Here is a 27,222-nt window from a genome sequence, read left to right as displayed (position 1 = left end):
AACGTAACAAAAAAACCGACAGACAGACATAAAGTATTACTCTAAACGCTAATGTGTGTGTGTATATATTTGCGAGGTTGAAGAATGGAAATAAAAATATTTATGAGGTTGTGATGATTAAATGATATTGAAATTAAATATATAAGTGATAAAAAAGATAATAAAATTCCTTTTAAAAAAAAGATAGTAAAATTAAATGGACTTTCCTTCAAAAATAAAATAAAATTGACCGGATCAAAAAAATAAAAAAAAATAAAATGGAAGAAAAAAATAAATTGAAATATAATATTAAAAAATAAAAGAAAAAGTTGTCAGCGTGAGTTGAAGAGATGTGCTTGTGAAATAAATTGTCGAGAAGTAGTTTTTTGAAGTAGCATTCAACAACTTTTGGTCAAAGCTCATTCCATTCAATTTTATGCATTCTAAAAAAAGTATTTTTTTTAGAGAAAAAAGTACTTTTTTCGAAGGTACTTTATTGATATTGTGTCTGGCCTAGCTTCTACTTAAAAATGTAGAGAAGCTGAAAAAAAAAGCCGGCCCAAAACGGTACCTAACTCCATCACACACAATCACTCCTCCTCCAACAAACTCAACACTATTTAGCGTGTGTTTGATTCTACGGTGGCAAAAATTAATTTTTATTGAATTGATTTTGTACAATTGATTTTAGTTAAAAGTGAGTTGATTTTAAAGTGATTTATGTTTGAATACCTTAGCTACAAAAGTGATTTGTATGAAAGATGTTCTTTGATTATTTTGTGTCAAAATTGCTTTTAGATATGTAAATTACTAAAATGGGTTTTAACATGTATATATGTAGATCACTTGTTTCCTTTATTTATTTATTTATTTATTTAATAAGGACAATAAAGACAATAGTGAAAAGATGTATAAAAGCTATGATTTTGGGCTTCAACTAGAATCGAGTTTGGATGGCAGAATTGCTTTGCTTTGTATCATCCAAACAACATGAAAAAATTATGGAATCACGTTTTTCATTAGAAACGCACATTTAAGCCATTTGGACGTGAATCCAAACACATACTTAACCACTACCATTTCCAAAGAAGAAGGGAAAAAAAACCAAAATCTTCACTCGCTTTCAATTCTCAAACCCTAATTTCACTCTTCTCCTTCACAATCGGTAACATGCATTCTCTCTTCTAAACCTAAAATCAACCATTTATCATTTAATTTCTCATTCTATCGAATTTCTATGATTTTGCAGTTTTCGCATAGTGTCATCAATGGATTCATCGGTTCAGTTGTTACCAGCTAAACACTCAGCTCCAGATGGTATATCATTCTTCATTTTCTTCTCTCACAATTTTGATTTTAATTTTTATTTTTTTTACTTGAAATGTAGCTTAACTATTGATCATCATTGTTTTTTTTTTCCAGCTGAATTTTTGTTTTTATTTTCATCTATTTGTTAATGGTGTTGTAAATTTTAATTGTTTTTTTTTTTCTTTTCATGAAAATCAACTTTTTCCTTTTAATGTAAATTGATTATGGGTTTGAGCTTTTGAGTTGAATCGCCAGTGTTCATGCATGTTGGACCCATATTTTTTTTATGTGATTTCATTTTTTTTACCGTAAATGAGTTGGATTAAAATATGGTATATGATATAACATAATAGCGTCGTTTGATCCATGTAGTCAAGACCACTTAGTGGATAAGGCATGGTTGTTGTTGTATTTAATTTTTTTTCTTTCTTGAAAAGATTATGTTTGGCCCTGTTTTGATGAACACCTTATTTGCAGTTTATAGCACAAGCGCTTATGTATATGCTTACATAACCTTTTTTTTATAGCAAATGATAAAATGAAGTTACATTGTTTTTGTTTACTCCCTTCGGTCTCAATTATAAGCAATATTTCACTTTTTAGGTTCATTGATTAACCGATGTATTTGGTCTATATGACAGACCAGATACATTAGTTATTCAATGAATCTAGAAAATGTTTGTTTGTTGCTTATATTTGGGACTGGTGGGAGTATGCTATAAGCTGTTTTCATAAGTTATCCCAGAAAAATTATGAATATAAACCGGAAAAAGCTTATGAAAATGTCATAACCTGTTTTCAAAAGTTCTCCCAAACAGCCTCAAAACTTATGCCAGTAGATATACTCAAGTAAGCCAATCCAAACAGGCCTTTTATATTATTATCATAATGTTATACGGTCTATGTTTTGGTAAGAAAAATTGCCTATATTTAGTTATGTGTTAATTGTATGCGCAACCCTTTTTTTTTGGAAATGTGTTGGGAACCCTTTTTGTTACTGCCTGACCTTTCAGTCCACTCCTTTTTACATGCACGACCGTTCACTGGTTGGAGGTAGTAGTAATGTTCCTCCAATGACAAAATGACTCAAGTCGGTTTCAGGTGAACCGAGGGTTTTTCACTTTCTAGGCTGAGAAGTGAAAGAATATGCACGAAGCAATCCACTTGTTTAGACGGAGGGTTTTAGAGGGGAAATGGGAACTGAATGACTGGATAATTTTTTTATTATAAACAAACATGTATTCACTAATTTAAAAAATTTAGAATTAAAGGAAAAAAATGACATTAAAATTCCTCCAGTGCTTGAATTGGAGGGGGAGGGGCTGAGAATCCTGTGTTATGAAATGTTGGCTTTGAGTGTATACCACTTTGATTTGATTCTGTGGGGACCTAATTGTTCCCATATCCTGACCTTCCTGCTAAAAACACAAAAAATGGTGGGTTCAAACCCCTTTATTTTTTATTTATTTATTGAACCGTTTATATGGATTGACGAGCTGCTGAATGGAGTTGAAAACCGGTGTTGTCCTTGGTAGCGTCATGTTTAAGTTTTAGTCCAATTGAATTATATAAGCCTTTAGAATATTTTCTCTTGTTTGTACTTGTAATTAGCTTCCTTAGGATGAATGCACAGATGCACATGTTGGAACATGTGGAGTTGCACAATATTCCCATTCAATATATAACACTTGAAAGAGATGCCTTTAGTTTATAAGTATCGTTTATGTCACCTATTCCATTAATAAATATATGTACTTATTAATGGATTTCTAATTGTTTAGTTTTTTAGTTTATCTGAAGCAAAATATGCCTTAATGGGCATTTGTATCATGTCAATTCTAATCCATTTCATTTTCTCCAGGTATTTCGTCTGAGGAAGGATGCAAAAAACTTAAGTTATCAAGTGATGGTTTGCCATGTTCAGCACAAGCTAAGGTTGTTGATTACAGTAATCCGTATGCAATCACAGAAGTTTTAAATAGTTTAGAGGGTGGAGAATATGGTAGTGTGACAAAGGATATTGATGCCCTTATAACCCGAAAAATGCAAGTGTTAGGCCCCTACTTTGCTAAATATCCTACCCTTATTGATCGATTCTTGAAAGTGGTGACAGATCAGGATGAAAAAAGTCACCACTCAGATCAAAATGTCATAGATTTGGATGAGGAACAAATTCAAAGGGATGTTAGGGCACCAAAAAGAGAAAAGGATGTTCCTGCGGCACCATGCCCTGTTGTTATAATTGATTCAGACGAGGAGGATGATAGGGATCAGAAGTCTTTTCATGCGTATCATGAAGTTGTTTTGCCAAAACGGCAGTCTCCTGCATTAAAAATGATTGTAAGCTTTGCCCTGCTTTTATTTTTGGAGTATATAATTTTTTGGAATGTGCCTTGCCCTGCTTTTGTAATCCTTAAAAATATACCTTTATTTGGGTTGTATATCCCTTCTGGGGTCATTTGACTGAACTAATGTATTTCATTTTATCATTTGTGGCACAAGAGTTTTTTAAATTCACAATTGACCCGTCTTGAATTTTTATCTTTTTCTTGATTGTTTTTTTTCTTAACCTAAATGTTGCACCTTTTGTCTTAAGTGTCCCAGTTCCAAAATCATTTACTGTTTTGCTAAACTTGAATCTTCCATTACAATATACAATTTCTGGTACCTTGTTGCTTTGTATTTATGTAAATTATAAAGTTGAAAATGAAAAATAAAATAATGTATGTTTGGATTTATATTTATTTAAATGCCATGTTATTTCCACCTTCCTTTTTTTTCTTTACTCCTATGATGCTGACAGAACCCTGAGTTCCTGTACATGTGTTGGCCCAATTGTTGGGCCCAATCCACACAAGCACAGCTTCTAGAAGCCAGTAGAAGCTGTGGGAATACAAACAGTCATAATAATTATTGGAATTTAGGCAGAAGTGCAGTTACTGAAGAGAAGGAAGCCTAGAAGGTTAGTCATTAAGAAGAGAATTTCAGTTATAAAAGAGGGGGGAGTCTAGTCTAGAGGTAAGGCATTCAGAAAGTTGCTAAGAGTTGTTTAGGAGAGAAGTTCTCTCTGGTCTAGGAGCTTAGCTCTGGTAGGAGTTCTCTGAACTCTAGTTAATCCTTTCAATTTTCTGTTTTTCATCTTTTTAAGAGCTTTGAGCTCATGTTAAATAAATACAGTGTTACTTTCAAATCTCGGGGTTCTATCAGATGCTATGGAACATGCCATAGTTGTTGAAAGACGAACAATATACAAGGTTTCCATTTAATTTTCAGAACATATTGATGAACTTTTTCCATAGGGATCGTTAGATGCTCATAAAAGTAGATTCCTTTGTAAGATTTTGTGTATCAGGATTAAAATTCATAGCTGCTTTTCTTGAGAAGATTCATGTCTTTCTTTTACAATGCAATTTGTTTCATTGACGCAGAGCATTAAGGTATTTTTTTATTTTTCATTCTATCTAGCAGACCCCACGTAGTGGGAAAAGGCTTTGTTATTGTTCTTGTATCTAGCCGACCCCAAAATGGGAAAAGGAATATTATTATTGTTGTTTCACTAACATCCTTTCCTATTCTCTTGCAACAATTCTTTACAGGGATATCATCCTCCCAATGCTTACAATGGAGAAAGTTCAGATCTAAAATTTGAAACAAGTCTGCCTCCTAATGCATACTATGGAGAAAGCGCGGATAAAAAATTTGAAAAAAAACTGCCTCCTAAAGATAACCCAAGGAAAGATAAAGGTGTTTATCTTGGTGTACAAGAGGAAGATGATAATGTGGTTGATGCTGAAGATGACGGGCTAGAGGATATTTGGAGGGAGATGTCAATGGCAATAGAAACTTCTAAAGTGCGGTTACATTTTTTTATTTGACTTTTCAATTATAACAACTATCTTTGTCAAGTAGATTTTTCCCCTACTCGTTTGGGTCATTGTTTCATAATATGTCATCTGCAGTACTTCCTTAATAGTTATCTTTTAAGGATTCTGAGACAACTCATCTTCCTTGTTCAGATAAGGGGGAAATGGAAAAATGGGCTATTTTGTGGGGGTATGAATTGATATATAAAGAATTGTGACACCGATTCCTTCTTTCGATGGAGTTGTTACTAATTAACATGAATATCTTTTGATTTATAAAGCGGACTACTTAATTTTGTTAGTGTTCACTGAAAATGGTCTGTATTTCAATAAGCTTTATTAGTATAGGGTATATGTAGGTATATATGCTGGTGATCATACTGTAGTTAATATAATGCATATTGCATGTGATTTTATGTCTTGCAATCTTCTGAATTATGATGTTTGATTATTTTGCTCTTTCATTCAGCCTTTCTTTCTCTCTGTTATGCTTGTTATATGCATGTTAATTGTAAAGCTTCTGTCAAATTTTACATTGTTAGTAAGCTTTTGTTCTCTGCTCAAGAAAATAGCTTGTATACATATCTTGGTAATTTAACTCTAAGAGCATTTGGAGTGTTGTTTCTATTACTAAAACCTGAGATATGTGAATTTGCATTTGCTGTTCTTTGCTTTTTTATCATTGTTCTCTATCTTATTGATCTTTTTTTTTTTTTTAAACTTTGAATTTTACTCATCATAGTATCTCTTAGAGTTCTTTTGGGATTAATTTAGTTTAATTGCACTCCTACTAGGATGTTTCTGCAGATCCTCCGCCCGAAGAAGAGGAAGAAGATGCTGACTGCGATCACTCTTTTGTTCTAAAAGACGATCTTGGATATGTTTGTCGTGTTTGTGGGGTTATTGATAGAGGAATTGAAACCATATTTGAGTTTCAATACAAGGTTAGACACTTGTCTATGCACGAATGCTTTTTTGGTCATAAATCTTCTAAGAACATCGCAAATGCATGCGTTGAGTTTTAAAGTATGTGTCTTAAAGTTAGATGCATAGTTTGCCTATGCATGAATGTTTTTTTGGTCATAAATCTTCTAAGAACATCGCAAATGCATGAGTTGAGTTTTAAAGTATGTGTCTTAAAATTAGATGCATAGGTTGAATATTTCAACAAGGCATAATAATATGAAGAGTGAAACAGTTAGAATTTAGATACTTGTTGTGTTAAATAATCTCCTCTGTTGTGGGAAAAGTGGTGGTTTTATCTGATTTGATTCAGTTTTGTAAAACATTCAGGAACCTCTTAGTCTTACCCAACCAAAATAATATAATAGCACATTAGGACATATTATGGCCTGGGTTAATTGCTTTGAAAAGCAGTTTCTTCATGATTCTCATTATATATGTTCTGGACTAATATTTGTGATACTTGTAGTTGGGGCTAGCAAATGTGTACAACTGATTTATTGTTATTTATTACCGTATCAATTTTGTTGAAGGTTAAAAGGAGCACCAGGACTTATATGTCCGATTCGTCGAAAGCCAAAGAAAAAGTGGATGCGTTTGGAGTGAAGATTGCTGAAGAAGATTTCTTGGTAACTGACATATCAGCCCATCCTCGGCATGCTAATCAAATGAAACCGCACCAAGTTGAAGGATTCAACTTTCTCGTCAGAAACTTGGTGGGAGACCATCCCGGGGGATGCATCCTGGCTCATGCTCCAGGATCGGGAAAGACTTTCATGATTATCAGTTTCATGCAAAGTTTTCTAGGAAAGTATCCCAATGCTCGACCTCTAGTGGTGCTTCCCAAGGGAATATTGTCGACTTGGAAGAAAGAGTTTCAAACGTGGCAAGTGGAAGATATACCGCTCTATGATCTATACACTGTGAAGGCTGACAGCAGATCTCAGCAACTGGAGGTGTTAAAACAATGGATGAATAACAAAAGTATCCTTTTCTTAGGATACAAACAGTTTTCTTCCATTGTGTGTGATAATAGTAATAACAATGCATCAATATCATGCCAAGAGATATTGCTTAAAGTTCCCTCAATTCTCATTTTAGATGAGGGACACACTCCAAGAAATGAGAATACAGATATGGTACAGTCCCTTGCCAAAGTACAAACACCTAGGAAAGTTGTATTGTCTGGAACTCTTTATCAAAATCATGTTAGGGAGGTTTTCAATGTTCTCAATCTTGTGAGGCCGAAGTTTTTAAAGATGGAAACATCTAAGCCTATCGTCCGACGCATTCAGGCTAGGGTCCATATACCTAGCGTGAAACGCTTTGACGATTTGGTTGAGAATACATTACAGAAGGACCCAGATTTTAAAAGGAAAGTTGCTGTAATTCATGATTTGCGTGAGATGACCAGTAAAGTTCTTCACTACTACAAAGGCGATTTTCTTGACGAGCTTCCTGGCCTGGTAGATTTCACTGTGGTGCTCAAACTTACGCCCAGGCAGAAGATTGAAGTTGAGAAAGCAAAGAAGATGTATATTAGAAAGTTCAAATTTTCTTCTGTAGGCAGTGCAGTGTATCTGCACCCAAAGTTGAAGCCAATTGCAGAGAAATGTGATGAAAATTCCATATCTGATCATATCATGGATGATTTTATAGCAGACCTTGATATGAGAGATGGAGTCAAATCAAAGTTCTTTCGCAATATGCTGAACCTATGTGAATCAGCTGGGGAAAAACTTCTGGTGTTCAGTCAATATCTATTGCCTTTGAAATATTTGGAAAGGTTAGCCATGAAGTGGAAGGGTTGGAGTCTCGGAAAAGAAATCTTCGTGATTTCAGGAGAATCTTCCGCTGAACAAAGAGAGTTTTCAATGGAGAAGTTTAACAATTCACCTGAGGCAAAAATATTTTTTGGCTCAATCAAAGCATGTGGCGAAGGGATTTCATTGGTTGGGGCATCCCGTGTCATCATCTTGGATGTTCATCTCAACCCATCTGTTACTCGTCAAGCTATTGGTCGTGCTTTTCGGCCAGGACAGAAAAAGAAAGTCTTTGTGTATCGTTTGATAGCTGCTGATTCTCCAGAAGAGGAAGATCACCATACTTGTTTCAAGAAGGAGTTAATCTCAAAAATGTGGTTTGAATGGAATGAATATTGTGGTGACCGTGCATTTGAAGTTGAAACACTTGATGTCAAAGAATGTGGTGATCTATTTCTCGAGAGCCCGTTGTTAGGGGAAGACGTAAAAGCTCTGTATAAAAGGTTAGACCCCTTTTATTTACCTTTTTGCATATCATACGAAAATATGACATTTATATTTTCCTAATTCTTGTTTTATTTGTATTTGTCAGGTAACATGTGGGCATTCAAACAAGCTAAATTCAATATCAAATAGAGATGGAATATTTAAAGGTAGATGTGACAAAATTTAGTCCTTGTAGTTTTTTAGTTCTAGGTTCTCATATATACTCAACAGGATTGATTACTTTTTCTTTGTCTAGGAGTTTCGGAAAAGACTATGCTCTTAGCTGACTTATTCACAAGTCTTCCGCAGGAACACTAATGACAGTCAATCAGAGTGTGGCAGTCACAACTTACATTGAACTGTTATAGCTTTTTATTTAGATTAAGACCAATGTAGAGAGTTGCAAACTGAATTAGTTGTCTGTCTTTACGTCTTAGATAGTCACAACATACAGTGAACTGTTTAGGGATTGGGATGGAGACATGTAGAGTGAACTGTTTTAATTTTCTGAACTTGTTTGCGTTGCAGAAATCCTCTGCTCTGACATTGCTATTGCTTCAACTGTTCAGAAAAATGTTTTAAGTTCTGTATATATTGGTTGAGTTGCTAAGATGAAGGTTGTCTTTCTTCAGAAAGTTATAAGAAAAGCCTCCTACTTTCTTGGTTCTGATTTCAGCTTGATGACCAAAATATAAATAAAACTTATTTTTTCTGTAGCAATTTTACAAGAGCTGTCAAAACGGATTACCAAACCTGTTTAGGGCAGGTCCTAACTGGTTCGTGTTATCAGGCTGGGCTTAACAATCCTAGTTAAATACGGGCTCTAAAATTAGAGAATTTCTTGTCAACCCTACTCATCTCTTGCTCGCTTTCCAAATTTTTCATTTTACCCTTGGAAAATTGCTTTTTTGACAATGAAAGTTTCCTAGTGACACAAGTAAAATACTAAAATGCCCCCAGCGGTTGTTAACAACCGCTTTGCAAAACGCCGGTAGTTAACTGCCGCTGGCACTCAGCAAAATTGCTTTTTCTCTCTGTTCTCTCTCATCTCTATTCTCTAGATATATAACACTTCTCTGTTCTCTCTCATCTCTAATCTCTTTTCTGTTCTCTCTGCAAAATTTATATGTCGGGTTATTTGGGTTTACTACCTTTTTCGTGACAAGGAGAAAATGCTTCATTCTGCAACTGGGGTTTTACACCAAGTTGGAAATAAACAACTTTTGAGCAAGCTAGCTCAGTTATTTAATCTGCATGTTTTTTCCAAATTACTAGTCGAAACTAGAAATGGAACAAGTGCTAATTAAGAAAACACAACACAAACTACTACAAATTTTAATCCAACCAGATTTTCTTCATTCCCACACGGTATATATATAACCCATTGAATTGAAGTTGAAACATCTGAAAAATCCAAACCCACCCAGGTTGCTTTTGAATTCCAATTGTAGCTGAAAATCAATCCTAATCTTTCAAAACCAAAAGCTCTCCCAAAAAAGACCATCTGCAACGCAAACCGTGAACCTGAAAAAAAGTCAAAACACAATAAAAAGAAAAAATTGCAGTAAGAATAAAACAGAGAGAAACTCAATTGAAATTTTAAGAACTGGGTATTGAAGGTAGAACCTGAAAGTTTGGATTATTTTTATCAGTCTTCCAATCAATGGCGAGAGTCGGAGGAAGCAGAGGACGGTTTATCGGTTACGCCGTCGTGTTCCTCTTCACCCTGAATTCGTGCTGGTATGCGAAAGCCTGAGAGAGAACAGAGAGAAAAAGCAATTTTTCAGCGGTAGTTAACTACCGCTGAGTGCCAGCGGCAGTTAACTACCGGCGTTTTGCAAAAGCGGTTGTTAACAACCGCTGAGGGCATTTTAGTATTTTACTTGTGTCAATAGGAAACTTTCATTGTCAGAAAAGCAATTTTCTTACCCTTGTTTGGATTATATAATTTGAAGCATTTTATACTATTTGACATTATATAATCCAAATCATCTAAAAACTCAAAAGTCCATGTGTTTTGCATTAAATTATTGTGTGTAATTCCTGTTTCAAAACCTTTTGGATTGATTATATAATCCGAAAAGCAAACTAAACGTGTTGAACCCCCCATTAGACCAGGTTTTAACCATAATGGTGGTCATAATATTGACACATTCTGTATTATATAATTCGAAGAAGTAAAATATGTGTTTGAACTGTGTAAATCCATATTGTATCAACATGGAGACCTTACTTATTTGTCCAAAAAGCGTGTACTCATTTGTAAATCTTAGCTGATTTTGAAACACAAACCAATCTAACGTAACAAGTTTAAATTTGAGGCTGGTTTTCCTAAAAAATGAAACTGAAATATTTTCTCAACTGAAAATAAATTCAACAAAGCATAGAAATTGAACATGGCACAACACTTATTCACGTTAGCATAAATCACACACAATCAATGTTCAAATCACAACGAAAATATCTCGTGGGCATGTATTTAGGCCACAAAAAATCAAACTTTTTTTAAGGGACAAAAAATAAAACCTGGCCACCAAATTTCTCATTATAATGGTTTATATTCAAAACATTTTTCAAGCACCCAAAGCGAGAATCATACCATTTTTCTCTCAAAAAAAAAAAAAAAAATTCAAAACATTTTTCCAACAAAATTTTCACTCCATTTTAAAAGATATAATGAGAACAAATGATCATTAATTTATATGAGTTAAAATTCCATTGATGCTATGTAATTCAAAAGACTTATACCAAATTTTAACCCTTAATTTTAATTGTTCTTGCGGTTCAAATTATATAATAAAAGAAAGTTTAAATTACACCATGAGTCTTTTAAGTTTGAAGTTTGTAACAAATAGGTCATTTATGTTATTTGGTCACGTATTTTCAAACGGTTTCAATTTAGTCCATCTGTTAACCAAATGTTACAAAAACGATGACGTGACATTACTTTTTTGTATGATCCGGTAGTTAAGGAGTTGACATTAGCCACATCAGATCACAAAAACACTGCGTTTGACCCACCAACATGTCAAATTACGTGTGACCAAAATAACTTAAAACATATCTGTTATAAACTTCAAATTTAAAAAACACCTCCTTGTGTAATTTAGCCTAAAAGAAATTGATAAAACACATAGCAGCTGATGCGAGATCTCGTTCGAAAAGTTCTTGTATCAACGATGCGAGATCTCGTTCGAAAAGTTCTTGTATCAACGAAAAAGCCTTACAATCTCTGAGAGATAATTGAAACCACTAATTGCCTAATAATATAAACATCGATAATCAAGCAAACCTCAATTCTATACGTAGATTCTACACCAGTAATATCTTTGAGATTTAGGCCAACACCAATTTAAGTCATTGTTCGGTGGCAACACTAAAAGAATTGAGATGTCAAGAATCTTTGCTATTCTAAAATCATAATTGATTCCTAAGGTTTTTGAATTCTGCTCTTTACCCAAATTGTTTTGCTCATTCCCAAAGTAAATGACCAAAATACCCCTACGCATGTTAACTCACGCTAGTGTTAAATTTGTGTGGGTTAACTCATGCTGCGCTGCGTGACTTAAGTCACGCAGAAAAACACACTAAAACCCAACGTGAGTTAACTCACGCTGGTTTTGTTTCATCTGAATAACCCTAAGCTTTGCACTTCTACTTCTGCGGTTCAAGTTCTCTTCTTCTGACGGTGTGATTGGTCTTTTTGTGAGAATAATTCCATTTGATCTATGCATTACTTGTTTTACCCATGCTTCTTTTTCTTTGATTTCATCAATCATCTTCCTCAGATCACTACTGCAGCTCTCCCCTTCTCCCATTTCTTCATTCCCTTTAATTATATTAAGAAATGTTCGCTTCACAATTCTGTCCTCCAAACTGTGAAAGGATATGACAGCAAGGATGCTGATCACGTGCATGCAAATGAATGCTAGAGGACACCTCCAACTTCAATGTCATGCATGCTTGCACTGCAAACACTTGTCAACTTTTGGGCAGCTCAGCCTCAAATGAAATACCAAAACAAGTTCATTTTATTATATAAAGGCACATGTTAGATTTTTTTTTAACACTGAACTTACCATGCCATTGATTAATCGATTATCCTCATCACATGGCTTCATTAATGAGTACAATCACATAGTACAAGTCCAAAAGGTGTGTGAAAAAATTGGATACGATGAAACAAAACCAGCGTGAGTTAACTCACGCTGGGTTTTAGTGTGTATTTTTCCGCGTGACTTAACTCACGCAAATTTTGTTGTTGCGGATGACCGGAAAATAATTAACCTGCAAAAATAACAAACTGTGAAATAAACCTGAGGCGTGACTACGTCACTGGACTAAGGAATTATCCGCAGAATTGCGCAACTCCCCCAGAATACAACAGGTTCCTCTCGGTGGTAATCGTACCGAGGCTATCAAGACACGAGAAGTTTACACAGATAGTAACTCAGACACCTAGTATATTTGGAAAATCAAAGAAAGAAGGGAAGCACCAAATATTTTCTGTGTGTATCGGTGAAAGCACATTTTTGAGTTTATTAATATAGAAAGAATATATTTTCCCGTTGAATAACCGTTTCTCCCCCATTAAAGGAAATTATTATATATATTAATAATAAGTAATGAAATTATTTTTAAGATGGAGCAGATTCGGTTACTCTTTTAAGGAAATCAGAATCACACATATGCCAATATCAAGTCAAATTCATATTTTACACTTAATGGCATATAACGTTTCCTTAATTTTAATAAGTATCATGTAGGTAGAATAATTCAAAAAGAAGTTCCACAAATCATGTAAAATACCAGCGTGACATATACTGTCAATATGAGCTTCTTATGCATAAGTCAACAAAGTTAATTATTCTCAATAAAATTAATTAAAACATTTATTTATAATAAAATAAAATAAAATAACTTTTGAAATATCTCAAATATACAACAAATTTAACACCAATATGAGTTAACTCACATAGCGTGAGTTAACATACATAAGAGTATTTTGGTCATTTACTTTGGGAATGAGCAAAACCGTTTGGGTAAAGAGCAGAATTCAAGGTTTTTTTCTCTTCTTTTTTTGAGTTTGGAAGGGAAGGGAGAGAAGGGGTTTGAAAAAAAGGAATGACCAAGCGGAGGAAATAAATGACATTGAGAGAGGAAGACATTGGGGGTTCATTTTTCTTCATAATACAAAATTCACCACTAAATAATTGTATTGCAAGAGGATTTTTTTTTTTCCGGGGGGTTGTTGGAGGGTTTACATCAATTCTTCAAATTTAATATACTTAGTTATAATACTTTTAAAATAAAAAATATATTAATCAAAAACATTAATTTATCATTCTCTAAAAAATTACCCCTCTAAAAAAATGTGTAAAGATTCTCTTTTGAGCACAAGATGTGCTAAGGAAGAACAACAAAGTTCAAATACAACATTTTATCAATAAGAAGAAGCAAAGTAAAAACATCTAATCAACGTCAGTCAGTATTTTATTGTGCATTATTTGTAGTGGTTGAATACACTTATCATTAACTTACTACCAACTTACCAGCCATTGTATCAAAGGAAAAGCCTTACAATTTCTAAGAGATAACTGGAATCACTAATTGCCTAATATTATAAAACATCGATAATCAAGCAAACCTCAATTCTGTATTGTAGATTCTACACCACTAATTGTTTTGAGATTTAGGCAAACACCCCTTTAAGTCATTGTTAGGTGGCAACCTTAAGGGTGTGTTTGGATGGAGGATTTATGAGGGGAAGAGATGAGAATGCTTACTTTTCTTTTTTAAATTACAGACATCATAAAATGATTTTTAAAAAATTGATTTAACAACATGATAAATGATCAAATTTAAAAACAATTAATTAATTTAAAAAAACATTTTACATTGTTAGTAATTTATAAAATAAAAGTGAGCCCTATCATCCTAAACTCTCAATCCAAACACACGCTAAAATAATTGAGGTATCAAGTATCTTTGCTATTCCAAAATCATAATTGATTCCTGAGGTACCAAACTCTCGAACAAGATCCACGGATGTGTTTTAGTTTGTTTTTTTTTTGTTGATATAATTTGAACCGAAAGATCAATTTAAATTAAAGGTTGAGATTTGGTGTAAGTCGTTTGATTTACACTTGGTGTGATCATAACTAACTAACCACACACATGGGTGTGCAAATTTTTTGGTTAACCATATCCAAATCAATAATCAAACTAGCTCGTATTTTAAAAATACATACATATATACATGGTACACACAACTTAAATTTTGGTGGCAGCAGAGGTTTGTTCAAAAATTAAACGGTGGGTATATCTTGCTCATTTTCTAAAAAATTGGTAAAAAAAGAGGTTTTAAAATTCCAACATTTGCTGGGACATTTCATAAAATCGTTTATCATAAAAAAGACTATTTTACATACATAATTACAACAAAACTCATGTGAATTAGACAAATTTCAAAGTAGGTCTTACTCAATCATTGGATTTGATGATAGTCAGTATTTTTATTGTGCATTATTTGCAACGGTTGAATACACTTTATCATTGACTTACTACCAACTTACTGGCCATTGCAACTTAGGCTCAATTTTCATTTAGAACAGGTTTTTCTTAAATAAGAGGTTTGGTTCTATGTGGCTTGTCATCTTGTTTTATGTTTACATAATTTTTTTTGTAAAAAAGGAGCAAATGAAGAACCAAATGCATACCCTAGATATATTAATTTAAAATAAAAGGTTACAACAGTCTGGGAAGACATAAATCTGACTTAGTGACAACAAAAAACAGACAAGCAATAGAAACAATCCAAAGGGTGTTACAGTCCAACCGAAAATGGTCCAAAACCACAAACACATAAACATGCACCACCAACACAATTTAACAGGCCCGTGTACGGAACCAAAACCAAATTACAAAAACAAGAGTAACGCACACGAGCAAGAACTAACCATATACGACTTCATACTAATTTGAACCTTTGCATAATGGTAGGGAACCCGATCGCCAACACAATAATGAATCCACTACCAACAACTCACTTTAACAAAGAAAAAGTAAGCTAACACAACCATTTCAAGATCAATCATTTAAATTCTCCGACGCGTGAAAAAGTTCTCGACACACGGACCACACGTTCATCACACTCATCACCAAGAAAACTGGAACTAGCACCACCACAAAACTGTTGCGAGTTAAGAAGGAGGCAATGGCGATCCGTCAGAAGGAAAAACCAGGTGAAGGTGGAAGGTGGCAACTGGTTTCTTGGTTAGCAAGAGTTATGTGTAAATATTTAATATCATTGCTCTCTTCTATTTAATATATTAGTCGATAAATAATTTGCTAATCATCTATATGTATCTACCTGTCTACCATATATCTATTATATACTTTAGAAAATAAATAATCAACACAAAGACAATATTAACCTCATTTAGCTAAAAAACCTTTTTTTTTTGTGTAAAAAAAACTCTTGCACATTTTTATTCATTCTAAAAAGTGAGAAACTATCATTTTCCAACTTTGTCTTCTTTTTTGTATGTGGCTTCATTGTTTTCATATTATTTTTTGAAAATGAGTCACTGGAGTATCATTGAAATTTACAATCGTAATTCGAGACAATTGTTTTTTACTAATCAATTAATTTTGTGTGTGTATCTTCTATGTAGAAATGAGAATAATTATAATAAAATATTAATTATAATTTTTTTAATAAAAATCATACATGGGAAAAATATGTCACTAAATGGTTATACACTAAATGGTTATACAAATTAGTGTTTATTTTAATATCTTCGACATAAATAAGAGAACAATTATAATTTACCAATTAATTTTTTTTACGCGTCATTATTTTAAATTTGTTTTTCTAGATATGAGTCACTAAATAATGATGTTGACGCGTATAATTCACACACAAGACAACTATTTATCAATAATCAGTTATATAATATTTTTTTATATCTTCTAAATAAAATTGAGAATAATTATAATATAGTAATTATAATTTATTATAAAAATCATCGAATGGATAAATATTTGTCACTACAGAATTACTTATATTTTTCAATATCTTTGATATAAAAAAGAGGATAATTATAATACATTAATTATAATTTTCGTAGACTTCATTATTTTCACGTTATTTTTATCTAAACGAGTCTATAACGAGTATCCTTGAAGTGTACAATTCATACACGGAAGAATTGTTTGTCATTGACCAATTGATTAATTTTTTTTGTCTTCTAAATAAAAATGAAAATAATATTTAATATACTATTTATAATTTATCATAGAAATTATACACGAGACAAATATTTGTGACTGAAAAGATAGTTAAAATTAGTGTTTTTATAATATCTTCGTCATAAGAATGATAACAATTTTAATACACTAATTATAAATGAGAATAACTATAATACGGAACTGCGATCCTCTCTCTCTCTCTCAACTCTCTCTAACCCTACTCCGCTGCCACTCCCCTTACTCCAAAATTCAACAACAAATTCCTTCACCATGTAGACTTTTATCCTGGTGGTGCGACGAAATCCTTTCTCTGCACCACCGAAACCTGTTGGGCACTAATCATAATAATTTCTATCGTTTACGGTGTTCGTTTGTTATAATTGTTTAGGGTTGGATCCACCATGTTGTTCTTTTTGATGTATTACCTGTTAGGGTTGACTCACATTGATTGACCGAGTCAAGTTTTATACCCCTCAGTTTAGAGTAAGGTACCAACTTAGCTAGACACTATTCTTTTTGATGTCATTTTGCTCTTGACTTATCAAAAAATAATTAATTATAATACACTAACTATTTTTTTTTTTTCAAACTTCAATTTTTTAACGTTTTGCTTTTGGAAATAAGTCTATAAAGAAGTCTTTGACACATACAATTCTTACACGAGACACATATTTATTTGTCACTAATCATTTAATTAAATTTAATATTTTTTGTTGTCGTTTTTTATTTGAACATATTCACGAACTTTTTGAATGTTCCTTCAAAAAAAAAAATTTAGTGAGACGCGTTACAAGAATCTTAAGTATTTATACTCCCTAGGTTTTCTCTTTTCCTCACACACATTCTTCTCCGTTTATACATATTCAATCACACACTGTTTGAGCAGGGTCACTCTTGACTGGTCTAGGGTTCGCCAAATTTTTTGTACAAAGGTTAGATCTATCTAAATCGTATATTTAGTTTTCAAATTTCATATAGTACTCGATACAAATTGATTAATTATTTTCAAATCAGTTGCATTACGAAAGTCTTAAATTTATATTTTCTAGATTTCCTCTTTCCCTCACACAATCTCTTCTTCGTTTATACATATTTAATCATACTCTGTTTGTGCAGGGTCACTCTTTGTTGGTGCAGGGTGCGCGGAATATACCGCACAAAGGTTAGATCTATCTAAATTGTATTATATTTTCAAATTAAATATACAATATTTGATATATTCGATTTGTTCTATTGTTAGATTAGATGTATGAATGATATGTTATTAAGATGATATTTTACAACTGCATTGATCATCACCCACCATGGGTACAATGTTTCTTTGCTTTAAGACTTATTTGTGAAAATATTTTTTTCCATCCTCAAGATTGAGTTGATATTTGATCTATAAACTGTCATATTTGTTTATTGTTGATAGATCTACTGATTTAGCGTACAAATTTTGTTTCAAAATAGTTTTTGCTTGAAAAAGGTGACTTCTTTGTATCTCTATTCCATTTGTTTCAAATTTTGATAGAATTGATAAAAGAGTTGAGGTTAAAAATTGATTCATGTTTGATAATTATAATTTAAAAATGATTTTTTTTTTGAATAAATAATTTAAAAATGATTTTTTTTGAGGGAAATTTAAAAATGAATTTAAAAGCATTCATTTCATTTAAATGGTAAAACTTTTGGGCTTAGGCCCTTTTTTTTGGGTTTAAAAATTCAGGTCTTACTTATCACCAAGATTTAAAAGTAGAAGAAATTGCTCTTAAGGCACCTATCAATTGCTCACAAACATCTCAAAATACCAAATATATCCCTAACGACAATTAATTACCGTTTGGGGAACTTAAATTGATTAAACCGATTTAAAAAGCAATTTAACCGATTTAAAAAGTAACGAATGACAATTAACTACCGTTTTAAAGCGATAGTTATTTGCCATTTATCAAATGGAAATAGATATCTATGAGCAATTGCTAGGTGCCTAAAGATCAATCTTCAAAAGTATATTTACTTTTCTGTCTAAGTCTATCGTGCACGGGGGATGCAAGTCTTCCACCATGCACAAGGTCATTTCCACCATTGAATTAATAAATTTCGTTATTAAAGTAAATGAAATATGAGGTGATTTATAGATCCGATGGTGGAGAGTAAATGTTTGCATGGTGCAAGACCAATTTACTTAAACATGTTAGTAAAAATCTACTTTTCATGTGCAAATTAAGGATTTTGCGACTTATGTACACAAAATCAATTGTACACAAAATTGACTTTAAGTGTCACAATTTCAATTACTAGATGCACGTACAATGCAAAAGTAGTATCATTGCATGTTTTTCCGATTTTATATTTATTAAAATCTTAACCAAACAAATTTGAGCCTTGCAAACCGATCAATGCTTTATTATTTTATAAAAATACCCGGACCTTGCGTATGCTGGAGAGCGTTGTGGATTTGCGCACAAGACTGTCAACCGTTAATATAATCTTATACATTCACTTTTTATTATACTTTAACTTAAGATATATCATTAGGGTAAAAATCCACCTCATAAACTTAAGATATCTCTAACTTAAGATATACTTGAATTTTAATAATCATTGTTATTCCTCCACAAAGAATGGCAATGTAATGTCTAATATCTTTAACACCGTAATCAAGTTGAAAGTTTTTCTTTAAAATCATTGTTTGGGACAAGCCAGATATTTGCACATAGTTGTGGGGACTAGTCTCAAAATTTTGTTAGATCCTAATAGGCAGTAAACTCTCTCTAAGTGATTTTATTAGATGCGCTTAAGTCTTAATGTCAAATAAGTTTTAAAATACACGAAAACAGGTAATATGTTTCCTTCTTGCTTGTACCTAGTCATATGTTCATGTGAAATTTTTTTTGCTTGTTAATGTAGTCGTTGGTCTTATTATTGCTAATGTTGTTTCTATTTGTTCATGGTTATTTCAACTTGGTTTAGTGTTTCATTAGTTTTTCTTCAAGTTCCATTATGTTGGTATAAAAGAATGAAGTGTGTAGGAACACGTTCCTAGGGTTTTCTTTTGGTGTCTGACACATGTCAGTGTTGGACATTCAATCACTTATATTTTTCTCAAGTTGTCATAGATTTTCACAACTAATATGTACTAACTAATTTGATATTTGGACTAAAGCTGCATAATGAGTGATAGAAGGAAGCCTTTTATTGGAGGAAAAGATGTCAATGATGATAATGGAAGTAGAACAAAGAGGCTTAGAGATGATAATGGCATTCCAAACCCATTGATTGGAAGCGAGAGCAATGAAGTAGAAGTCCTTTATGATAGAAGGACAAAAACTGTGAAATATAGCCCCATGATGAATCCTACATCTTCTTACACTCATGCAGATGCTGTGAAATATAGCCCGATGATGAATCCTACATCTTCTTACACTCATGCAGATGATGTGAAATATAGCCCGATGATGAATCCTACATCTTCTTACACTCATGGAGATGCTCTGAAATATAGCCCTATGATGAATCATACATCTTCTTACACTCATGCAGTTGATGTGAAATATAGCCCTATGATGAATCCTACATATTCTTACACTCATTCAGATGCTATGAAATATAGCCCTATGATGAATCCTACATCTTCTTACACTCATTCAGATGCTGTGAAATATAGCCCTATGATGAATCCTACATCTTCTTACACTCATGCAGATGATGTGAAATATAGCCCTATGATGAATCCTACATCTTCTTACACTCATGCAGATGTTGTGAAATATAGCCCTATGATGAATCATACATCTTCTTACACTCATGCAGTTGATGTGAAATATAGCCCTATGATGAATCCTACATCTTACACTCATGCAGATGCTGCGAAATATAGCCCTATGATGAATCCTGCATCTTCTTACACTCATGCAGATGTTTCGAAGACGCAAACTGTGAAATATAGCCCTATGATGAATCCTGCATCTTCTTACACTCATGCAGATGCTGTGAAATATAGCCCTATGATGAATCCTACATCTTCTTTCACTCATGCAGAAACTGCGAAATATAGCCCTATGATGAATCCTACATCTTCTTACACTCATGCAGATGCTGTGAAATATAGCCCTATGATGAATCCTACATCTTCTTACACTCATGTAGATGTTTCGAAAACCTTTACGGTAAATATGTTCCTCAATTATCCTTTTAAAATTTAAATTTATCTTAATTCTTACACTAATAGCCTTCATTTCTCTTTGTTGTTGTCTGCTAGAATTCTGTTGTAAAGAAGGAAGAGGAAATTCGTAATCTCATAACATCTGGTCAAGCTAAAGAATGGGGCTCCGATATGCTTCTGGGTAGCGTCCTTTTAAATTTATATATGCCTTCAGAATATTTTCTCATGTTATTTTACTTGTATTATGCATGCTGCTTAGGATGCATGCAAGATGCACTCGTTGAAGCACAAAATACCTTAATAAATTTCTGTGTTATGTAAATTTTAATTCATTCTATTTATTGCAGGAATTTCATCTGAGGAAGGATGTAAAGAACTTAAATTATCAAGTGATAGCTTGCCATATTCGGCAAATGCTTATGTTGTAGATTACAAAAATCCGCATGCAATCACAGAAGTTATAAACCATGTAGAGAATGGACAATATGGTAGTGTGACAAAGGATATTGATGCCCTTATAACCCGAAAAATGCAAATATTGGGCCCTTACTTTGCTCAACATCCGAGTCTTATTAATAAATACTTGAAAGGGGTGACAGATCATGAAGAAACTCACCCTTTGGAAAATATAAAAGTTACTGGTATGTCACATCAAAATGTCAAAAATTTTGATTTTGACAGAAGGCATATTCAGAAGGATGTTGCGGCACCAAAAAGAGAAAAGAATGTTCCTGCAGCACCTATTCCTGTTTTTCATCAATTTGTATTGCTGAAACCTATTTTTCATAGAGTTTTATTGCCGAAACGGGAGACTCCTGCAATAAAAATGATTGTAAGCTTTGCCCTGCGTTTCTTTATGGAACATATAATTTTTAAGCACATTGAATCATGTGTGTTTTTTATGCACATTCTCGCAATGATTTACCGGAAAATGACTATTTTTGTTGTTGTTGTTGCTGTTTTCCTAACATTCTTTCCTATTCTCTGTGCAACAATTATTTACAGGGCTATCAAGATGCTCCTAATTATGCTTACCCTGGAGAAAGTTCAGGTCTGAATCCTAAAATAAGTCTGCCTCCTACATATAGCACTAGGAAAGATAAAGGTGTATATGTTGGTGTACATGAGGAAGAAGATAATAATGTTGCTGCTGAAGATAACAGTGTTTATGGTCGTGTACAAGAGGAAGAGGATAACAAGGTTGATGCTGAAGATACATGTGTTTATACCGGTGTACAAGAGGAAGAAGATAATAAGGTTGATGTTGAAGATGACGGGCTAGAAGATATGTGGAGGGAGATGTCAATGGCAATAGAAACTTCTAAAGTATGGTTACATTATTTTGATTTCACTTTTCAGTTATAACAATCATCTATGTCAAGTAGATTCCCCCCTTTCACGTTTGGGTCAATTATTCATAATATTTCATTTCAGAAATGCTATTTGGACCCACAATGTTAACAACAATACGGGACACCGACATTTGTTGTCACTGTGCAGGTGACATGTACTGTTGTCAATATAGTGCGTCCAAATAGCATTCTTGTATTTTATTTGCATTACTTCCTTATGATTTATGACACTGTTTTATTTCCTTCTTTGATTGAGTTGTTACTAATTAACATGAATATCTATTGATTTATAAAGAAGACTAATTAACTTTGTTTATGCTCATTGAAAAAGGTCTGTCCATTTCTATCAACTGTATTTATGTATGTATATGTTGTGATCATACAGTAGTAAATGTTATGCTGGTTGTTCGCATGTTACTTGTAAAGCTTCTGTGAAATTTTGTTCTCTCCTCATGAAAATAACTTGTATGCATATCTTGAATTAGGAATTTAACTGCATTTGCATGTGCTTTTCTTTGCTTTTTTAATAATCTTCTCTATCATATTGATCGTTTTTTTTTAAACTTTGACTTTACTCTTTATAGTATCTCTCAAAGTTCTCTTGGATTAATTTAGTTTAATTGTTGTCCTACTAGGATGTTTCTGCAGATCCTCCACCTGAAGATGAGGAAGAAGATCCTGACTGTGATCATTCTTTCATTCTAAAAGACGATCTTGGATATGTTTGTCGTGTTTGTGGGGTTATTGACAAAGGAATCGAAACCATATTTGAGTTTCAATACAAGGTTAGACACTTGTCTCTGCAAGAATGCTTTTTTGGTCATAAATCTTGTAAGAACGTCGCAAATGCATGAGTTGAGTTTTAAAGTATCTGTCTTAAAATTAGATGCATAGGTTGAATGTTTCAACAAAGGCATAATAATATGAAGAGTGAAACAGTTAGAACTTAGAGATTTGATGTGCTACACCCTCCGTCGTGGGAAAATCAGGAACCTCTTACCAAACCAAAATAATATAATAGCACATCAGGACATATTATGACATGGGTTCAATTGATTTGAAAAACAGTGCCTTCATATTTCTCATTATAAATGTTCTGGACTAACATTTAAGATTACTTGTAGTTGGGGCTAGAAAATGTGTAAAACTGATTTATAGTTATAGTTATTTATTACCGTATTATTTTGTTGAAGGTTAAAAGGAGCACCAGGACTTGTATGTCCGATTCATCGAAAGCCAAAGAAAAAGTGGATGCATTTGGAGTGAAGATTGCTGAAGAAGATTTCTTGGTAACTGACATATCAGCCCATCCTCGGCATGCAAATCAAATGAAACCGCACCAAGTTGAAGGATTCAACTTTCTCGCCAGAAACTTGGCGGGGGACCATCCCGGGGGATGCATCCTGGCTCATGCTCCGGGATCCGGAAAGACTTTCATGATTATCAGTTTCATGCAAAGTTTTCTAGGAAAGTATCCTGATGCCCGACCTCTTGTGGTGCTTCCGAAGGGAATATTGTCAACTTGGAAAAAGGAGTTTCAAACATGGCAAGTGGAAGATATACCGCTCTATGACCTATACACTGTGAGGGCTGACAGTAGACCTCAGCAACTGGCGGTGTTAAAACAGTGGATGGATAACAAAAGTATCCTTTTCTTAGGATACAAACAGTTGGCTAACATTGTGTGTGATAAAAGTAATAACAATGCAACAATATCTTGCCAAGAGATATTGCTTAAGGTTCCCTCGCTTCTCATTTTAGATGAGGGACACACTCCAAGAAATGAGAATACTGAGATGGTACAGTCCCTTGCCAAAATACAAACACCAAGGAAAGTTGTATTGTCTGGAACTCTTTATCAAAATCATGTTAGGGAGGTCTTCAATGTTCTAAATCTTGTTCGGCCAAAGTTCTTGAATATGGAGGCGTCTAAGCCTATTGTTCGGCGCATTCAGAGCAGGATCCATATGCCTGGTGTGAAACGCTTTGATGAATTGGTTGAGAATATATTACAGAAGGATCCAGATTTTAAAAGGAAAGTGGCTGTAATTCATGATTTGCGTGAGATGACCAGCAAAGTTCTTCACTATTACAGAGGAGATTTTCTTGATGAGCTTCCTGGCCTGGTAGATTTCACTGTGTTGCTGAAACTTACTCCGAGACAGAAGCACGAACTTAAGATAGTGAAGATGACACATATAAAGTTCAAAAAGTCTTCTGTAGGCAGTGCAGTGTATATGCACCCAAATTTGAAGCCCATTGCAGAAAATAATGATGAAAAATCCACATATGATCATATAAAGATGGATGAATTTATAAAGGACTTAGATGTCGGAGAGGGAGTTAAATCGAAATTCTTTCGCAATATGCTGAACCTATGTGAATCAGCTGGGGAGAAACTTCTGGTGTTCAGTCAATACCTATTGACTTTGAAATATTTGGAAAGGTTAGCCATGAAGTGGAAGGGTTGGAGTCTCGGAAAAGAAATCTTTGTGATTTCAGGAGAATCATCCGCTGAACAAAGAGAGTTTTCCATGGAGAAGTTTAACAATTCACCCGAGGCAAAAGTATTGTTTGGCTCAATCAGAGCATGTAGTGAGGGGATATCATTGGTTGGGGCATCCCGTGTCATCATCTTGGATGTTCATCTCAACCCATCTGTTACTCGTCAAGCTATTGGCCGTGCTTTTCGGCCAGGCCAGAAAAAGAAAGTCTTTGTGTATCGACTGATAGCGGCTGATTCTCCAGAAGAGGAAGATCACCGTACTTGTTTCAAGAAGGAATTAATCTCAAAAATGTGGTTTGAATGGAATGAATATTGTGGTGAACGTGCATTTCAAGTGGAAACACTAGATGTGAAAGAATGCGGCGATCTGTTTCTCGAGAGCCCATTGTTAGGGGAAGACGTAAAAGCTGTGTATAAAAGGTTAGACCACTTTTACTTACCTTTTTGCATATCACACGAAAGTATGGCATTTATTTTGTCCTAATTCTTGTTTTATTTGTATTTTTCAGGTAATATATGGGCATTCAAACAAGCTCATTTCAATATCACATAGAGATGGAATATTGTTGTCTTGATTCTGATTTCAGCTTGATGACCGAAACATAAATTTGCATTACAGTTCCTATATTTGGCTGGTAATTTCAGTATAGTGCAATCAAACTCATCTGTCAAAAGACAAATCAGTTAGACATCCTGTTTGAGTATTTTATTGAATTTTTTTGGACAAAAATTCGTATGAAACAGTTTGAGTATATTATTGGTTCATTCTGTAACAGTTTTATGACTGGGGACTGATATTTGCAATCCCAATTTTTGCTACTATCTCCATATAGAATTTTTTTTTTTATTGGAAATACTTCTATCGAGAAGTTTATTACGCGATTTAAGCATTTGCGATGTTATTATGAGATTTATGACCAAAAAAAGCATTTATGGTGAGAGAAGTGCCGTACCTTGTACTGAAACTCAAATATGGTTTCATTTCCTCTATCAATAAGACAATAACCCCACAAACATATCCAAGATAGTCTTTTAGAACGAAAGAATGATGACAATCAACATCTTGTTCCTCTTCTTAGGGTGGAGGATCTGCAGAAACATCCTAGTAGAAGTACAATTAAACAAAATTAATCAAAAGAACACTAAGAGATATTATAATGAGTAAACTTCAAAGTTCAATATGATAGAGAACAACGATAAAATCCAAAGAACAGCACATGCAAATGCAACTATATCATTTTCAGGTTTTAGTAACAGAAACAACATTCCTAATAAGTTTGGAAGTTAAATTACCAAGATATGTATACAATTCATTTTCTTGAAGAGAGAACAAAAGCACACATACAATGTAAAATTTGACGGAAGCTGTACAGGGAACATGCATATCTTTTTTTAGGAAAGGTAACATGCATATAATAAGCATAACAGAGAGAAAGAAAGGCTGAATGAAAAAGCAAAATAATGAACTTTATGCTAAATAAAACTGATCGAAATGGATGGACCATTTTCAGTGAACATTAACAAAATTCATCAGTCTTCTTTATAAATCAATAGATATTCATGTTAATTAGTAATAACCCCATCAAAGAAGGAAATAGTGTCACAATTCTTTATATATCAATTCATACCCCTGCAAAATAGTTCGTTTTTCCAATTCCCCCCTTATCTTCATAAGGAAAATGCTTTGTCTCAGAATCTTTTACAGATAGATCCTAAGAAAGTACTGCAAATGAAATATTATGAACAAAGATCGTTGTTATAACTGAAAAGTGAAATCAAAAGAATGGAACCATACTTTAGAAGTTTCTATTACCATTGACATCTCCCTCCAAACATCTACTATAAACTGCACATGACTTGTAGTTCTGTCTGGCCCATCATTTTCAGCATCAAAAGGGTGAGTTTCTTCATCATGATCTGTCACCACTTTCAAGACTGACTTGCGTCATTTTGTTTGACACCGACACAGACACATGTGATTATATCAAATTAATTCATTTTTCTAAATTATCACCGACTTGGCATGTTAGTGTCGTGTGTGATGTCTGTGTCAATGTTTCATAGACACTACCACTTCATCCAATCAGCAATAACAAAAAGGGTTCCCAAAAAAAAAAAAAAGTTACATGAAGAGATGCTACAAAATAACATTACACCGTGTAGGCAATTTAGCTGACTAAATCATTATTATTATAACATAATAATATGAGGTATATATGAAATCATTCACATTAACTATTAAATTAAAAAATGCACAAAAACAATAAAATGGAATCCACGTAAAAAACAGAAACAGGTAAAATGGCCACAAAACTTTACACTTACAGCATACAAGAAATTCACAAAACATGATTAGCAGAATAATTGGCAAGTTTATGATGGACGGTGGTGATCAATCAAAGGGATTTACAAATTTGTGATCAAAGGGATTTTGTGTGTGTATCGGGGTGGGTAGCATACAAGTGTATTGATTATGTTTGGGAGTTTCTAGATACACTACCAAATTCAACATACAATTGATTCCGTTTTGTTGTTTTTTTGACAGAACATATACAATTGATTCCTAAATTACTAAATTCAAGATCATTTTTATGAAATC

At 33.4% G+C, this 27,222-nt stretch overlaps 2 protein-coding genes and 2 long non-coding RNA genes across 7 annotated transcripts; 2 read left to right on the top strand and 2 right to left on the bottom strand.

Annotated features, from left to right (window-relative positions):
- The first annotated feature begins 920 nt into the window (after positions 1 to 920).
- DRD1 (SNF2 domain-containing protein / helicase domain-containing protein) lies at positions 921 to 8,972 on the top strand. Of its 3 annotated transcripts, none has more exons than XR_015023859.1 (8): positions 921 to 1,144; positions 1,229 to 1,296; positions 3,149 to 3,627; positions 4,884 to 5,138; positions 5,945 to 6,094; positions 6,647 to 8,379; positions 8,469 to 8,529; positions 8,619 to 8,972. XR_015023859.1 is itself a non-coding variant. In XM_085738528.1 (7 exons), exons 2-7 carry the CDS (start codon positions 1,248 to 1,250, stop codon positions 8,470 to 8,472), a joined length of 2,670 nt encoding a protein of 889 aa, XP_085594654.1. In that variant the 5' UTR covers positions 921 to 1,144; positions 1,229 to 1,247; the 3' UTR covers positions 8,473 to 8,972. The 3 variants fall into 3 exon arrangements, 1 of the variants encoding a protein (XP_085594654.1); XR_015023860.1 differs by having other exon boundaries at positions 8,594 to 8,972; XM_085738528.1 differs by having other exon boundaries at positions 8,469 to 8,972.
- Positions 8,973 to 9,514: 542 nt separating this feature from the next.
- LOC146898191 (uncharacterized) lies at positions 9,515 to 10,139 on the bottom strand. The gene is made up of 2 exons (XR_015023862.1): positions 9,989 to 10,139; positions 9,515 to 9,886 (listed from the first exon to the last, which is right to left on the bottom strand). It is a non-coding gene; the product is annotated as an uncharacterized LOC146898191 (long non-coding RNA).
- An 8,725-nt stretch (positions 10,140 to 18,864) lies between these two features.
- Positions 18,865 to 25,458, top strand: LOC146898190 (protein CHROMATIN REMODELING 35-like). Of its 2 annotated transcripts, XM_085738527.1 has the most exons (7): positions 18,865 to 20,769; positions 20,862 to 20,946; positions 21,113 to 21,597; positions 21,771 to 22,091; positions 22,753 to 22,902; positions 23,311 to 25,043; positions 25,133 to 25,458. In XM_085738527.1, exons 1-7 carry the CDS (start codon positions 19,774 to 19,776, stop codon positions 25,134 to 25,136), a joined length of 3,774 nt encoding a protein of 1,257 aa, XP_085594653.1. In that variant the 5' UTR covers positions 18,865 to 19,773; the 3' UTR covers positions 25,137 to 25,458. The 2 variants fall into 2 exon arrangements, with proteins under 2 accessions (XP_085594653.1, XP_085594652.1); XM_085738526.1 differs by having other exon boundaries at positions 23,311 to 25,458.
- LOC146898189 (uncharacterized) lies at positions 21,135 to 27,131 on the bottom strand. The gene is made up of 3 exons (XR_015023861.1): positions 26,419 to 27,131; positions 25,577 to 25,725; positions 21,135 to 21,580 (listed from the first exon to the last, which is right to left on the bottom strand). It is a non-coding gene; the product is annotated as an uncharacterized LOC146898189 (long non-coding RNA).
- Positions 27,132 to 27,222: the final 91 nt, after the last annotated feature.

The sequence above is a fragment of the Medicago sativa genome, chromosome 8 (assembly GCF_051527215.1).
Source record: "Medicago sativa cultivar Bolivia chromosome 8, Bolivia_mono, whole genome shotgun sequence".
Taxonomy (NCBI): domain Eukaryota; kingdom Viridiplantae; phylum Streptophyta; class Magnoliopsida; order Fabales; family Fabaceae; genus Medicago; species Medicago sativa.
Note: the sequence above shows the minus strand (reverse complement) of the source record. Positions and strands in the feature narration are given on the sequence as shown.

Coding starts and splice junctions, on each gene's coding strand:
- DRD1 (XM_085738528.1), top strand. CDS start 1,248: ATGGATTCATCGGTTCAGTTGTTACCAGCTAAACACTCAGCTCCAGAT. Junction 3,628..4,883: donor CTCCTGCATTAAAAATGATT/GTAAGCTTTGCC, acceptor AATTCTTTACAG/GGATATCATCCTCCCAATGC. Junction 6,095..6,646: donor TATTTGAGTTTCAATACAAG/GTTAGACACTTG, acceptor ATTTTGTTGAAG/GTTAAAAGGAGCACCAGGAC.
- LOC146898190 (XM_085738526.1), top strand. CDS start 19,774: ATGAGTGATAGAAGGAAGCCTTTTATTGGAGGAAAAGATGTCAATGAT. Junction 21,598..21,770: donor CTCCTGCAATAAAAATGATT/GTAAGCTTTGCC, acceptor AATTATTTACAG/GGCTATCAAGATGCTCCTAA. Junction 22,092..22,752: donor TGGCAATAGAAACTTCTAAA/GTATGGTTACAT, acceptor TTGTCCTACTAG/GATGTTTCTGCAGATCCTCC.